Here is a 16,368-nt window from a genome sequence, read left to right as displayed (position 1 = left end):
GGTGACAAGGGCGCTGCTTTCCCTGCCTGCTTTCATCTCCCTCGTTATCCTCCCTGCACTCATCCAGGCAGGGAGCAGGCACGTGCTGCCAGGGGTTTAATTGCATCCCTGCACGGTGCTCTCCTGTCATCCCTTCCCTCCTGCCTCTCTGTTGGGGAGGGGGCTGCCAGCTTGTTTCGGGAGGATTTTGCCCCCATACCTACTTCATAATGATCTGGTTGCCTTTATTATATTAAGCCAAGTGTTTCTCCAGGAACAGCTCAGCCCAGCAGGCAGCCAGCAGTGCCAGGGGGGCTCTGCCATGCCACCCTCCACCAGGCATCCACTAATTAATCCTGAGAGCCTTCCATACTGGCAGCAAAGCCAAGCCAGGAGAGCTGGGAGGGTACCTGTATGCTGCCTTCCTGACCACGCCAAGGAGACTCAGCCCTTAAACATCCCATCAGGCACCAAATCCCAGCATCCAGGCCCTGGCGTAGGGAGCAGAGCGTGACCCAGGTGGAGGAACAGGCAAGTCCAAGCCCTGAAGTATCCTCCTGCTCCCAAAGGAGGGAGCTCAGCACAGCACCCCAAACCATGCCAGAAACCACAGCACATGAGGACGGGACAGCCCAGCAGAGCCTTGTCCCCAGATCCTTGTCCTAAACCCTCTTTTTGGTGCAAACTTCACCATTTTGTAGCCAAACACACAAATTTTGTATCACCCAGAGATGCTCCTGCCTCAGGGCCACCCGAATTACAAACAGCACCTGCCCCATTGTGTTCCCTTCTTTCAGCACTGTCTAGGCAGAAACTCATGAGATAAACTCATGAGATAAACATGAGCTTCCCAGCATCGGGGCTGGCATCCTGCAGGCACGGGCTCCATCTCTCCCTGCTCCGCGTGATGCAGCTGCTTAATTAAACCAGCCCTCTGCCTCGGGAGGAATAGGCTTAGATCCGCCCTGGGACACATGTAAATTAAAGTCAGAGCCGGCCTGCCATGGTTTATTCATGGAGGGAAGTAAAATTCAATGTGGTTTTACCTTTCTCGGGCTTTTTTTTTCTCTGCTTTTCTTCTCACGGATGAGAAACGAATTGGAGCAGGGCAGGATTTCAAAGGTGTTTGCAGGGTAGGGAGCTGTGCAAGGCATATTGGAGGCAACAGGAGTGGATGCATGCCTGTTCACCTCTCCCAAAAACCCACCCCTTGCCCCAGAGGAGCAAATACCTGGTTGATGGAGCGAGGTGCTCACAGACTGAAATGCTCACCAGAGTAAGCCGCACGTGCTTCACTGGAAGCAAAATGCAGTCCATGCTCACCCAGAAGCAGTTTTCCTCCAGAAAGGCTTACTTGGAAAAATTAAGGGTCTCTGGATGCAAGGGAGCTTCAATTCCAACTGTTTAGGTGACATCCTGGCCCTAAACAAGGAGTTTAAGCCTCGAGCAGGGCATGGAAGCAGCTGGTTCAGGCTCCCACGTGCCTGGCTGCTCGCTGCCTGCAGCATCCCAACAGGTCCATGCTCACCCATTTAATCACCACTCTGGGCTCCACTCTCTCTGTTTTTCACGGTTGGGAGGATTTTGAAGGTCTGAAGAGAAAATCTGTCCCAGATGGATGGGAAGAGAGGAGCAGGCACGCCCTGGGCAGACGGCGCCGTGGGGCTGCCAGCTTGCCACGGAGCAGGGAACTGACTTCACTCTCCAGAACAGCCAGAGGGGAGAAGAAACCCAACATTTGTCATGGTCACTTTTCCAAATCACTGTTCTCCCACTCAGGTTTTGTTTTGTCTTAGTTTCCACTTGACTCCAGGCTCACTGCCCAATCCCATGCCACAGCTCCCTGACCACAGCTCCACTTCCTCACCATAAACCAGCCACTATGAGTGATTAAACAGAATAAATTAATCAAACTCCAGACAGCTCACACACATACACAGGGAGGTTCACAGCAGAGCGAGCAGCAGACACATGGCCGTGGCAGTACCAGGCACAGGCAGCTCCTCATCATCCTTACTGCCCCAGCTCATTATTCTGAGTCCACAAATGAAAGGGGGATGAAGTTGTCATCAAGGATTTGACGCTATTTAACCTCCTCATATTCTTCTTTAAAAACAGATTTAGCAGCTGCAGCCTGGCACAGGCTCTTCCCTCTGGCATCCCTGCAAGCAGGAGCTTCCAGTGCCTAAAGGGGCTCCAAGAGCCTGGAGTGACAGGGCAAGGGGGAAAGGCTTTACATGGACAGAGGACAAGGTTAGACTGGATACTGGAAAGAAATTCTTTGGTGGTGAGGCTCTGGCACAGGCTGCTGTGGCTGCCCCATCCCTGGAAGTGTCCAAGGCCAGTGTCCCCCCACCATCTGTCACCCACAATGAACCTCACAACAAGTTTGGAGTAAAAATATGGGGGACCGAGATCCAGGCCAGGACTTATGTTCCAAAATCACAGCCCCCAGAGATGCTCTACCCCAAGTCCAGGCATCGGGCTCCATGGAGAAATATTTTTTTCCCCTCATGAACCACAGCAATGTTAAACTCCAGAGTTGCCAGACTCAGACTGGAAGAGCCAATGCTTCCATGTGCCACCTAGCCCAGGACATTGGAGTTGTGTTCACCCCTCAATGCCTGCATGAGCTGCTGAGCCACCTCATCCACAGGGAAGTGCAAGGGCACAAAAATTCCTGGAGGATCTCCAGGAGAAGCTCTTCCCCCAGGTACAGGGGCTGTGGTTAGAAGCCCCCTGAAAAAGATGCATCTTTCCTTTGCAGCTAGGGATTTAGGGAACCACCAATGTCACTCCATAATTCCAGCCCCTCTTCTGACTGGGAAATTGGGGTGGCATGGCACTGGGCTCCCCAAAGCACAGTCCCCTCCTGGCTGGGAAGCAAACATCTCCCATCCCTAACAGAAACTAATTAAGCACCTCTTCCTCCTTCTCTAGCTCATGCCACGCAGTGTCCCCTCAATCTAGAGAACATCAAGTGCTCATTAATTACGTCTGAAGTGGTTCCTCATTAGTGCTGACACCGCAAAGGAAGAGTCACCCCAGGATGGGGCTGGGGAGAGTTTCAGCCACAGGGCCAGGCAGGGGACATGGGGACACGCAGCTTCCCTGTGTCCCTGCCACAGCACTGCAGTGCCTTGGGTCACACTGGGGTGGGGAGATGTCCCAGCATGGAGCAGGACATTGCCACCCTGGTGGAGATGAGCCCTGGGGGGCTGTGGTTTGGCTGCCTGCTCAAGGACTATGCCCAGGAATAGAATTGCCATGGGAGGACATCCCAGCCAAGGCACATTCCTCATCCACCCCAAGAGTGCCATGCAAGGAATTAATTAGAAAAACAATTAAGAGAGCTTCCCAATGAATATTTATAGCAGAGCAAGCCATAATTACTATTCCTGGGAGGAAAGGCGCCCTCCTACCCAGCTGCAGACAGGAGAGAGGACACACAGCACCAGCAAGGGTGGCACCTTTGAAAAGCCCTTCCAGCCAAACCATTCCATGATTCCCACACTGGGTCACCCCTATGCCACAGTGGGGAGGGCAGGCAACCTGCTCTAGAGCTCCAGGACAGGAAAGGACCTCCTGCAAGCAGTGTGAACACTCTGGCACTGCCCATTTTGGTGCCAACACGGGACAGGACAGATGCCCAGAGCTGCAGGGTGGAACAACACTCACTGACCCCACCTCTGAGCCCAGACAGCTTCCCCCTGCCTAAATTTCCACCTAAATTTCTATGCTGGTGATAGCAACAAGCAGGCACAAAGGAGTGGTCTCCTCCATCCTCAACATCTGCTACACATAAGTCAAAGCCACCTGAGATTGCAGGGATTTACTGTACATAGGCAGCTCTGGAAGCTTTTCTTAGCTGTGAAACATAATTTGCACCTTGGGCTCTCTAAGAATAAGTTGTCTTCAATAATAACACACGATTAAGAGCTCAGGAGCAGATCCAATGTAAAGCAGGAGATCTGTGATAATCCCAGGTCTCTCCTGTCACCCCACTCCAGCACTGCCACCCTTGCCTGCCTGGTGTGCTGAAACAGATGTCCATGGCAGAACCAGGAGTTTTGGGTTTAGCCAGAGAATGACAATGCCTGGAAACACCCAGAGAACCTTTCTGCCATGCCCATAACCATTTCAAATTCCCTGTTTTGTATCAGTGCAAAACCCATAAACATCAAAGTAATCCCTGCTTGTGAAGAGGGTGACCAGGTCCCTCTGCACCATGGACAGGACACATGCCAGTGAGCACCAACCCCTACCAAAGCTATGCTCCCTGCCAGGGCAGATCTGTTGAACCTGCATGCAATATGTACTATAATAAAGTACAAAATAAAAAATAGAAGTGTAAGTCAATATTGTGTCTCTCCTCAAGGGCAATTTCCTCTCTGGGCTGCAGACCCAGCAAAGCTGCTTGAGCCAGGATAGAAATTCAATTCATAATTCCCCCTGTATATAATTTTCCAGGATGTCCCTACTTTTACAGACAAATTTTGCACAGCAAAGTCCAAAGACCAGACCTGAGGTTGGAGCTCTCCACCTCCAGCTGGGCACACAGTTTTGTGCCCCACAACCCTCCCCCAGAACAGCAAGGCAATGACCACGATACACAGGGTATCATCATATCATTTCAGAAGGCTTCAACCCATACACAGTAACACCTCACCACTCCAGAAGGCTCCAAGCATGGGCCTTTCTTGTTCTCTAGCACAGCCTTTTATCCCCTCCTGTTGATGCACTGCACCTGAGTGCCCTCTGCTCCCTTTGGTGGTTGCTCAGTGCCCCTGGGCACTCCATGGCTCATTGCTGTCAGTGCTGCTCACAGCTGTGCCCACTGGGGATGAGGCTCAGCCCATCCCAATCACCACAAACTCTGTGCCTGCAGCAGAGCTCTGCCTGCACCCACCAGAGCATCACCCCAGAGAGGCCCCAGGGAGGGAAGGGATGAGACAAGGACAGCACTATCCCAGGAATTGCTCTCTGCTCATAGGGGTGGTGCTGCTGGGAGCCCAGCCATGCTCAGGCAGGGTGCAGCCACACTGAGAGCACCAAGGGGACCAGCTCCTACCCCAGCTCACAGCTCACCTGCCTCAAATCCATTTCATACAATAAACGTGACACAAGCAGATGAGTCCTGGGCTGAACACATTAACAAAGCAATGAAGCTCCCTCTGTCGCTATAGGACACAAAATAAAAGTACGTGGACCCTAGAACCTCCGAGGTAAAAAGAAGGGAAGTTTAATTTCTGACTCCAACATTTACAGACTTTCAAAAGTGACAGTGGATTGAAGGATGAAAATGCCAATGACACTGGACAAACTAATAGTCCATCAAATTTCTCCTCCTTCAGAAAAGAATGTAAAACTGTAATTATTTACATAAAACTGCGTGAGAAAGTTCATTACAAGAATGTAAACACCAGAAGGCTTGGAAGAACTTAGAAGAATAGGGCAACATGCCTCCATGCCATTACTGGAATTTTCATGGCTGCTGCTGGAGCCTAGGGTAGGAGAACAGCAATTCCCCCCCAGGATGGGTGCAGAACTTAATTTGGGGTGCCCACAGCTCTGGTCTGATGCTCCCACAGCGCAGGCACGGTGGTTCCTTGGCCGTGAGAGCTGGCTGAAGTTCCCATGGCTCCTCCAAGGCTGTTTGAGAACGCTCTGATTTAATCACCCCGCTCCTCTCTCCACGCACCCTCTGCCATCCGAGGCACCAGGCGTGACAAATGGCCGCTTGTGCCACGCTCGGAGCTGACACCCGCGGCACCGCTCTGACTGTCACCACCCGAGCGCGCGGCGCGGCTCCAGAGGGGAGCAAATTAAACCCTCGCTGTCTGCACTGATTGCTTTTCCCTCATCCCAGCGGGCTCCATCCTTCCTCAGCGCTGTCCCAGCTGGCACATCCAACCCACACCAACCTCCTCCGACAGCCAGGGCAACTCGTTCCACCCGGTCCACGGGTTGTTCACCACTCTGGGTCTCCCGCTTATTAAAACATCATCAGTGAAGGGCTGTTTCCCCAAACAGGGGTTGCAGGAGACCCACAAAACCCAACTGCAGCCCAACTCAGCTTCCAAAAGATGCCTTGCACAGGGGAGTGCTGATGAGTTATCTCATGGCTTGAGGGGGAAAATCCATTATTATTATTATTATTATTATTATTATTATTATAGAATCACAGAATCATTAGGTTGGAAAAGCCCTCCAAGGTCATTGACTCCAACCATTAACCCAGCATGGCCAAAGCCACCACTAAACCGTGTCCCCAAGTGCCACATCCACACAGCTTTCAAACACTTCCAGGGATAGTTATTCCATCACTTCCCCGGGCAGCCTGTTTCAGGGCTTGGCAGCCCTTTTGGTGAAGAAATTTTCCCTAATTCCCAATCTAAACCTCTTGAGGCTGTTCTCCCTTGTCCTGTCCCTGTTCCCTGGGAGCAGAGCCCAACCACCCCCAGCTGTCCTCTCCTGTCAGGAGTTATGCAGAGCCAGAAGGTTTCCCCGAGCCTCCTTTTCTCCAGGCTGAGCCCCTTCCCCAGCTCCCTCAGCCACTCCTGGTGCTCCAAGTCCCTTCCCCAGCCAGGGTAAAAAACTCATATTTTTAATGTTTTAAATTATTACTGTTATCCTGCTGGGAGAGACATTGGCCCCATGGGCTGTAGGGTGCAGCACAACCCCAAACATGGGTGAGATTCCCACCCCTTGGCAAGCAAACCGCAGCAAGAAGAGCCATTCCCAAAGGAGTTATCTCGTGACTGCAAAAAGAAACCACAACAAAAAAAAACAACAACCCAACAAAAAAAGCAAAAAGGAAAAAGTTATAGAAAGGCTTGAAAAGGCCCTGGCTGAGTCACTGGGTTTGCCAGGTGCTGGCTATTTGCAAACAAGGGTGAAACAATGCGGGTGCCGGACGTGGGCCGGATCTGGCGCTTCCTTGCGGCTCTCCCATTGTCCAGGAGAACAATCCCTGCTCCTGCTGGACAGCAAAGGCAGCAGGGTGAGAGCCAGGTCTGGCTGAGTGCAGAAGGCTGGGAAAGATGGGTGGGTTTCACAGCCCACTGCCGCAGGGACACGCACACACAGAGCTCTGCACCTCAAAATTCCCCCAAAAAATTAATTTCCCCAGGCTCTTCAGCTACTACAGGAAGTTTCCTAAATGGATCATGAACAGAACAAGGGTTTGGAAGCAGTTTTATGCCTCCATTTGAAAACAGTCACAAGGAAAGACCCTTAGGTGAGTGGGAAAATCAAAGGAGGATTTTTCATCCTGTTTTGAGGCTGGAATCAATGTTATTAACACTCAGAAGTTCTCATGGTAGGGAAGAAAAATACGTATATGGCCCATGAAGCAATTTAAGGAGGAAAAAAATTGATAAGCAGGGAAAAAAATCCACAGATGGAAGCTAATCCCTAATTCCTCTGAGGTCACTGCTGCAACAGTCCAGCTGGGGAATCCCAACCCTGCAAGGCTCACTTGGTCCCCACTCACACCTTGCCTGGGGTATTTTCTGTGTTTCTCCCTTTTTTCTCCTTCAGACGGGCCTGGATCACAGGGATGATGTGGGGACAGGGACAAGGAGTGGTGGCTGTGGTGCCCAAGCCTCTTCCCCCACAGCAGCCAAGCCTCGTGGACCCTCCCCATCCCTGTGCTGGGGGAAGGAGAAAGGCCTGAATTCACCAGAGGCACATTTGGGCTAATAATGTCTAATTAAGAGTTTCATTAAAACCCATCACACTCATTAGAAAAAAAAGTTAACAAGGTTTTCTGGACACTTTCCTTGCAAAATTATTACGGAGGTTAATGGATGCCTTCACTAAGGCATAATTTAGGAAAAATCACACTTTTTTTTCTTCTTTTTGTCTCTCCTTTTTTTTTCTTTTTTTTTTTTTTTCTTTGTGATTCCACGGTTTCTCCTCCTCCACAGTGTGGCCGTGGTAAAACTGGGCTGCCTGTTCCACCCAGTGGTGGAAGCCGGGAGATCGCTTCCAGGCAAAGGCAAAGCCCCTCCAACAAAGGGGAGCATCCCTCTCCCTCTCTCCATCCCTCCCTCCCCCTCCTCTCCCTCCCTGCTGCCGGCAGGATTCGGCAGGAGCTGGCAGAGCTGCCACTTCCCAGCACAGCCCGAGCAGGGAGAGAGAGGCTTGGGCTGATGCAGGATGGGAGAGGGGCAGGAAACTTGATATTGTGCCAAAAAACAAAAACAAAAGGGAAAAAAAAAAGAAAAGAAAAAAAAAGAAGAAAATGGCAGTCAGAGGTCTGTGGCTCAGCTAAGCCTGAAATAAAACATCCCCTGGATATCTTTGATGCCATTCAGGGTGGAAAGTGCCTCATCTGCTCAGATTTGGGTCTAAAAGCAGCTTTTGGGATGGTTAGTGGGGTTGGGTCACAGGTGCCCAAGCCCCAGGGAGCAGAGGCACAGCAGTGCACAGGGAGGAGCAGATCCACAGCCCCAGCGTGCTGACATTGCCCAGCCGTGGGATACTGGGCAGGAGGAAAGCTTGAAATCCCAATTCTAACCCTCAGGGAAACGTTTTCCCTGGAAAAACACTTAAATCATCCTGAGCATCACGCCTTTCTACCCAGCTGCCAGGCAGAGACCCCAATGTGCATCAGCTGTTTGTCCACAGGTTTGGGAACAAACTGGTTGGCCTAAGCCTGGTCCCCAGTAAAGAGCTTCAGGAAGTGCTGATGGTTTTTAAGCCCAAATATTTATTTTTTGTCCCCAGCCCTTGTTCTACCTGGCCCACTCTGGAATGCTGCTGGCCCCATCCCATGCCCTGCTAAACCAAATCCAAGCGCAGGTGGAAGGAGAGAAGGGCAGGGCAACCACTTTAATTTTACCTCTTTGTTTTTCCCCTCCTGCTTTAGAGGTTAAACCTAAAAAAAAAGATAACTTGTAGGCCTGGAATGAGATGCTGGAGAGATGGGGAGGAGAGAAGTCAGTACAGAGGCTGGCAAGAAGATGATTTCCAGCCACGGGCAAGTGTATGGACCAGCAGATTGGAAAAGAAATAAAACATTAAGCCATTCTTAAAAGCCAAAAAAAGGCTTTTTTGCAGTCCCTGCCAATGCCTGGTGTGCTCACCCTGCCCAGGCATCCAGACAGCTGGGCATGAAGCTGCAGCACACTGGGATGAGATAAATACAGCTAAAGGCACGGGGAGCAGGGTCCTGTGTCCCCATGACCTCCCTTGCTGCCATTTACCCATGGGACAAAACCTACATCACCTTCATCACCCAAAGAAAACCTCTCCTGGGCACCCCAAAATGGTGCAGGGGCATCAGGCTGGACCATGGAGCAGGGAAAAGGCAGGCAAGGGCACAGCCAGAGCCCAAAAATTCCCAGTTCTCAATACAAGCAACAATTTCATCGTGAAAATGTGACAATTCCCTTGTTTTAACTGATAGCAAATTGTCCTACTACTAATTGCAAAATGCTTGCAATTATTTTTAAAAAATCACTTTATAAATCACATTGTTTCCAGTCTCCTGTGATGGATAAGGAGAGGGAATCAATAATTATCCCCAGGGCTGCTCGGCAGGAGGGGAGGATAACAGGGGAGCCAGCATGGAGCTGCTCACTCCTCAACACTCAAGGTCGGACCTGCCCCTCCCGCTGCTCCTTTCCCGGATCCATCCCTCCACACAAAAGGCAGAAGGGAAGGACAAACACGGCAAGGAGACAGAGCAATCAGAGGGATGCAGGAGATCAGGATAAACCCACAGAGAGCTTTGGCAAAGGCAGGCAGAGCCCAGCACAGCGGTCAGCAGGTGAGGAAGGATGGGGACCTGGCTGGAGATGGGACAGGGGAGCGGCTGCTGTGTGGAAAGCCAGGGATGGCTGGAAGCACGGCTGCTTGGTGAGCAGCCTTTGCATTGCAGGCAGCTTTGCTCTTGTTTTGTGGGGTTTATTTTGATTTTTCCCCCTGCCAGGTCTGATTTCCAGCTGCTGTAGCAGACAGGCCAGCAGCGGCAGATTGAACCCGCCAGCACAGGAATTTGCCAGGAGGGGAAAACTGAAAGTGAGACAAGGCCGGGAAGCAGCAGGACTGCTCTCTCACCCCTTCTTCCTGAGTTTATAAATACAACACAGAAATTCAGCACAAAGGTAGTTCAGTCCCAGACTTTTTCCTTCTCCGTGCACCCGAGTTAGTGCCCGGCACTGGGGAGGTCAGAGAGAAAGCCAGCGTGATTCCAGCAGACAGAAACACAGTGCCCAGTCCTCCAACTCAAAAGGGATGAAAGCCAAGAGACACAACAGCCAGCATTCTAGTGAGGGGTTCCTTTGCCATCATCAGGTTTCAAACACCAGGAGAGAAAGGGTTTAACAATCTTCCTTGAGGAGAAAAAGCGAAATCCACCCAGCCTGCTCATCCAAGGTTTCCCCCGCCTCCCAGTGATCCCTGCTGCCACCTTCCCTCCCACCTCCTCCCCGGCACCGTGATGCATTGCCCCTTGACCACACAAGGAAGCCATAAAGCAGGGCTGAGGGACGGGGCAGAGCAAGACAAATGGATTTAATATCAGCCCGAGGAGAGCGTGGGCTCCCTCGCGCACCAAATGAATTATTCATTTGGGATTCGGGCAGAGCCTGCATCTCGCACTGACCCACGGCCCCCAGGGGCACAGGGTGTCCAACAGGATGGGCTGGGCAGGCCGCTGGGTTTTGGCACACAGCTGGGAGCTGTGCCAGGGAGTCTGTGCCAAAGCAGCCTGCGATGGGAACAAATAACAGGGCTGATGCACAGAGACAATTCCCCTCTCTCCCACGCCCACCCTGGCACAGGGGTGGTACCAGCACCACATCCCTCTCACCCAAAACAGGAGGATAATCTCCTCAGGGCTCTGAGTACCCCCAACAAAGATGACCTGTGGTGCCTGTGCCTCCCTTGAGCCGTAAGAGCCACTAAAAGCCGGGATTAATGAATCCCTGAGTGGCCAAAGCCCCACTGTCAGCACAAACCCACTCTGGTCTAGTGGCCCCGTGGTAGGCACAGCCTCCTTCCCAGGGGAGCCAGGATGAGACAGAGCTGGGGGAGCTAAACAATCCAACCCCATCTTTTTCCCCACCACGCTTAGGAATTAAGCCTATTTCTTCAGCCTTCAAATAGCGAGGGATTTTCCTTTTTTGTTTTTTTTTCTCCTTGGTGACAATTCCCACAGGCTTGTTAAGTGTCTCATCTCAGGCTGATGAAGGCTTGGAGCAGATGTCAGGAGTATGTGCTTCCCAGGAGCCAGGGTACAATCCCAGCAGCTTCCCTGCCAGGCACACCAGGCAGAGGAATACAACCCCTTCCAAGAAAACAAAGTCAAACAGAAAACCAAGGAATTTTTATTTCTAGACTTTGCCGTGTAACACCTCCTGCCCACCAACCTTCATGAAGGGCAGCAGTGGGCTCAGGTCTTCCCTTGCCAGCTCCAAGGCTCATGGGGATACAAGGAGGAGCTTAATGGACAATGAACTACCACGGAGCCAGAGTCCAAGTAAAGGTCAGACTTTTATTCAAAAGCAGTTAATTTTCCAAAATTCAAGATATAAACCCTGGATCAAGCTTTTAGGAGGGGTTTTAGTGAACTTCCAGGGGATGAGGGATATATAGGATTTGGATTCCTCAGCAGCATTGAGCAGGGCTTTCAGACACACAGGTCTGCATTCAACCCCAGCCTCTTCTCTGTCCTCCTGACAAAGGAACTGGAAAATACTTGGAGCTCTCCTCCACAGACAGCATCTTACCAGCACCCATGGAATCATCAAACAGCACATTCCTGTCACCACAGGCATGCTTGGTGCCATTTAACACCTGCTTGTCCTGCACCCACAGCATACTCTGGTGCCTTTCAGGAGCCTACATGCTGCCAGTCAATCTAAAAAGATATTCCTACTCCTTGGAGCTGCCAGGATCCCTTAATCTTTCCCTCAAGGAGTCTGAATACAAAGCACACTCCCCATGAAAAGGCAAAACGCTCACCAGGAGCTCAGCAGTTTCTCCTTGGGGATCAGTGCTGAGGAGTGGGAGCACAGCTGGAGACAGGCACCAGGGCACAGAAAACCCAACAAATCCTCAATTTCCTGGGGACTGCTTGGTGTAGCTTTGATGGCATGAACACTTCACAGCCCTGGTGGAGTTTGCACAAGGAAAGGAAATAAAAAAAGCCATGGAGATGGGTCTAACACCCACTCTCAGCAGGTTTGCTCCCATGCCTCTTCTCCCAGTGTTGGCAACCCTCTGCCCTTCCCCAAGCACTGAGAAGGTGCATCACAGCCCTCCCAGGGGTCAGGAGCACTCCAGACCCCACCTTCCTCCAGCTGGCAGAAAGGTCAACACCACTAAAACCCAGAGTTTTACATAGTCACTGTTTTCCTCCATCTCTGGCAAAGTGACATTACTTCCCAATTCCAGTGTTTAGCTAAAATTAGTATTTGTTTTCCCATGATGAGAAATGTCATTTTGCCATACAACCATGTGTGCTTTCTGTGTGTTGGTTCAATAGCAGAGGAACGTCTCGCCAGAAACGCTCTGTTTGCAGAGAGCCCTCCCCCTGACTGAGAGCTTCAGCTCCTCACAGGAATCTCCTGGTGGGAGCAAAACCACCCTAAAGCTCAGCCACAAAACTCACAGGAATCCCCCAGCCATGCTGTTTGAGAAAGGATTCTGGGGGTTTCTTGGTTGTCAGAGCCCTGGCACAGGAAGGTGTCACCACCCCCACATTGGCCAGGTAGGAATGAGGCTTTGCGTGGTGAAAACCTGCACAAGTTCCCAGGTTTAGAGCAAACCATCACAGAAGCTTCTCCACAGCCTGAATCCCAGCTTTGCTATTTCCACATATGCAGAGTTACAGGAGGAGAAGAAGCACCTTGAGGGACTCCCCAAGGAGCATCACAGCCAAGCCTGGTGGTACACACATTCTCCTACCTGCATCAAAAGAGATCCAGGTTGGATCTCTTCCCATCACAACCTGCCAAACCAGCCCTTAAGCACTTTGACCTTCTTCCCAACCCTTCCCTGTCAGGAACCCTTCCTTTGAACCCAACCCTTCCTTGACCTTCTAGAAGCTATTTGGAACTGAGAAAACAGGGTGAGCAAAAAGCCCTCTCCTCTCCCCTACTTCCAAGCAGCATGCAAAACCAATACCTTAATTAGGGAGAGGAGAAGGAAAGGGCAGCCAACAGAAAAAAAATCCCAACACTCCAATGGTGTTTGGGAAGTATTCACCACAAGGGCAAAAGGAAACAAAAAGCAGTGAGCACTGTTTCCATATGTATAACCTCACACTGCAGGACTCCAGCAGACAGCAGCAAACGTGGCTGGGGAACCCCAAAACCAGCACAACAATTCCAATTAACACCAAGAATCACAGCAGCCCCATGGCAGCCAGGCCTGGCTCTGCCAGGGAAATAACGAGGCAGACAGAGCCTGTCCGGCGAGCGCAGCACTTTGAAGGCACCACAGCACAGAGGTGACTTCCAGCAGGGTGGCAGTGGCACCAGCATTGCCATACTGCTCACCAGTGCTCTGCCACTGACCAGAGCACACCGAGAAACCACAGGCTGACCACTGCTCCCAAACTCCTGCCTGCTCCCTGGAGCAAAACCACATCAGGGGAAGTCCTGCCTAGCGCACAAAACGGTTTGTTTGGGGACAAACGTTTTGCCCTAAAACAAACGCAAAGGGCTTGTTGCCCAAAGCCACCCTTACCTCTGCAAGCCACGTTGTTCTCGGGCTCGTAGCCAGCCTTGCAGGTGCAGCGGCCGATGGGCACCATCCACTCGCCGTCGCCGTTGCAGTACAGCTTGATGGGCACGTCCACCTCCTCGGCGTTGGGGATGCAGGTGCCGCGCGCCGTCACCAGAGAGGTGCTCTCCGCACCCGTCATCGTCTCCGGGAAGATGGCGAAGTTCTGCACCACGCTGGGGCACTTCTTGAAGAAGACCCTGACAGACAGCAGAGACATGCAAGCCCCGTAGTCCTGGAAAGCCAGGTAAAAGCCATTGCGGGTCAGGGGTCCGAAACTTCTCACTTCCGTGTTCACCTTCATCAGCCGGCCCCCAAAGTCCACCTGGGAGAAGCTCTCGTCAGCAGCGATGGTGTCCACTTTGAGGTAGGGTGCCTCCGTCCAGAACGTGGACTTCTTGGTGGCAATGACAGAGTCTGTCTCGTAGTAGTAGAGGTTGAAGGTCTCCTTGCAGGAGCCGGGCACGTTGGGGAGGCTGCTGCAGTCGCGCACAGTGAAGCGCATCTCAGTGTAGATGCGGTGAGCCCCGCGCCGGTTGATGAAGGTGGTGAGGAGCCAGTTGTTCTGGTTGGGCTCGAAGACGTTGCACACCTGGTACGTACGGATGGTGTTGAGGTTCTCGTCGTAGCCACTGACTTCTTCCCACTGCAGAAAGGAGCAGGGAGAAGTGGTGAGAGGGAGGGAGAGGACTGGTGATGGCCGCTCACCCTGAACAAGGCAGGGCTGGGAGGACAATCCCAAAGCTCCAAAGGGGATGAGGAATGTGGTTATGGGCACACAATGTGATGCACATGCAGAACAACCAACCAGGCCAGGACCAGAAGAAATCCCCACCCTCTTACCCCTCCACACCTCTGCCCATTGCTCCCAATTGATGTTAAAACATCTTTTCCACGTGGACAACTGCCTTATCTGCCCTGAGAGGATGTAAAAATGGGAAGAAAGACAGCCCAGGCATCTGGAGGCAGGAGGGAAGGCAGCACATGAGGCTACAGCTTCATTAAAGGCCGAGTCAGCACATGGGCTGGAGAGTGAGCCTGACCCCGAGCTCCCAGCACAACGGGATCATTTCCCCCAGCAAAGAAAACCAACTAAATAAAACATTACTGCTGTGGAGAGAGGGAATATAGATTCGCAATTCGATTTATAGAAGGGCATTAATATAATCCAGGCTACAATTTCAATTAAGGGACAGCAGCAAACTGTGAATAGTCTATGATGGCATTAGAGTCCTACAGACAGATTTACAGCCTCATAATCCATTCATTTTAACTAATCCATGTTTACAGTCTCCTCATAACAGCATTATTCATATGGCAATCTTTAAGCAGCTCCCTCAGTATCAGGGATAATTTCCAGGAGCAAAGCTGCAGCAGCGTTCACGCCTGTGTTTACACAGGGCACCACGGGTGATGCCATCCTGCCCTGTCACGCTGAGTCCTGACAAGGTGAAGCACCACAGATTTTTCCCTTCTTCCCTTTTCCACTGAACAATCACATTTCTCAACCCATCCCCAAGCTTCCCTCCTGTGAACCACAGCCTTGATGTAACAAAACACCGGTTTTTGTTTTGCTTTCAAAGCAGGGTCCTCCTCACGCTGCCAACAAGTGCAGCAGAACATTCCCTCCCAGGCCCACCTACTCAGCTCTGCTACACTTAAGCCAAGATCAGAACTCAAGGTTGCACATTGTTGTTAAGCCATGGTTACCAAACCAGCAACAAAGCCTCCCTCATCCAGCCCAGTGTTCTTCCTTCTCATCCCATGCCAGGAAAGCCCTGCAAAACCCCTCTCTCCCCCGTGCACAAGGCATGGGGATTCAGTGCCCCTTCATTACCAGACACCTTTTCAGAGCAGGAGCTGTACAATCCTCCCCGACCAAGGGGGTTGCCATTGTTTGCTGTTCCCACCTGGGCTTTACATTACAGCCCTGCCTCCAATTAAGGCCAGACAACGAGCTCTCCTCCAGCATTAGCACCAGCACCAAGGCTCCACTGTCCTCACTGCAGGAATCCTCCTCTCCATCCTCAAAAACCTCAGAGCCTAAACCTGCCAACAAACTCCGCTGCACTTCAAGGTTTCCTGCATTTAGGAATAACATGAAATGCCCTTTGAAAACCCTCAGCAGATTCCAGGGCCAGATCCTGGCACTGTCTTTGTTCATGCCTTTTGTTGAGCACTCCAGGTACCAGGCACTGGGAGCAGCAGGTCCCTGTGGCTGGAAGCTGCTGCCACTAATGCTCTAACAGCAGCAAATGCATCATTTTGATGAGATACTACTAAATAACCCACAGGGAGCTGGGGATTAAGTCAATGTTGTTCTGTGTCTCCACTGAGATTTAAAGCACGTCCATCAGGAAGAGCAGAAGCAGAGCCCACATCCTGCCACAGCCTGTCCTGGGAGACCACAGCCCCTCCAGCCTGGCTGGCATCAGACCCCAGCATGAACACCAACAGCCCTGGCCCCAAACCTGGGCCAGGTCAGTGAGCTGGGGTGAACAGCCCCTCTGGGAGCTCAGCATGCCATGGGGAGATGCCACCACCCAAAGGGACCCCAAAGGGACCCAAATCCTGCACAGAGCCCATGCCAATGGCAACCCACGGTCAGGAGAGGTGGCTCATCAAATCCCTGTTCCTCCAGCCCCAAGA

At 51.8% G+C, this 16,368-nt stretch overlaps 2 protein-coding genes across 2 annotated transcripts in view; one reads left to right on the top strand and one right to left on the bottom strand.

Annotated features, from left to right (window-relative positions):
- ANAPC13 (anaphase promoting complex subunit 13) overlaps positions 1–16,368 on the top strand; it is a 264,408-nt gene that overhangs the window by 144,069 nt on the left and 103,971 nt on the right. The window lies entirely within an intron of this gene.
- The window catches only part of EPHB1 (EPH receptor B1), a 77,664-nt gene that overhangs the window by 34,505 nt on the left and 26,791 nt on the right, over positions 1–16,368 (bottom strand). Inside the window, exon 3 of the mRNA XM_064435577.1 lies at positions 13,684–14,365. Coding sequence (XP_064291647.1) covers positions 13,684–14,365 — 682 coding nt within the window. The remainder of the gene's footprint in view (positions 1–13,683; positions 14,366–16,368) is intronic.

The sequence above is a fragment of the Passer domesticus genome, chromosome 11 (assembly GCF_036417665.1).
Source record: "Passer domesticus isolate bPasDom1 chromosome 11, bPasDom1.hap1, whole genome shotgun sequence".
NCBI classification, from domain to species: domain Eukaryota; kingdom Metazoa; phylum Chordata; class Aves; order Passeriformes; family Passeridae; genus Passer; species Passer domesticus.
The sequence above is the reverse complement of the archived record's forward strand: the minus strand, read 5'-3'. Positions and strand labels throughout refer to the sequence as shown.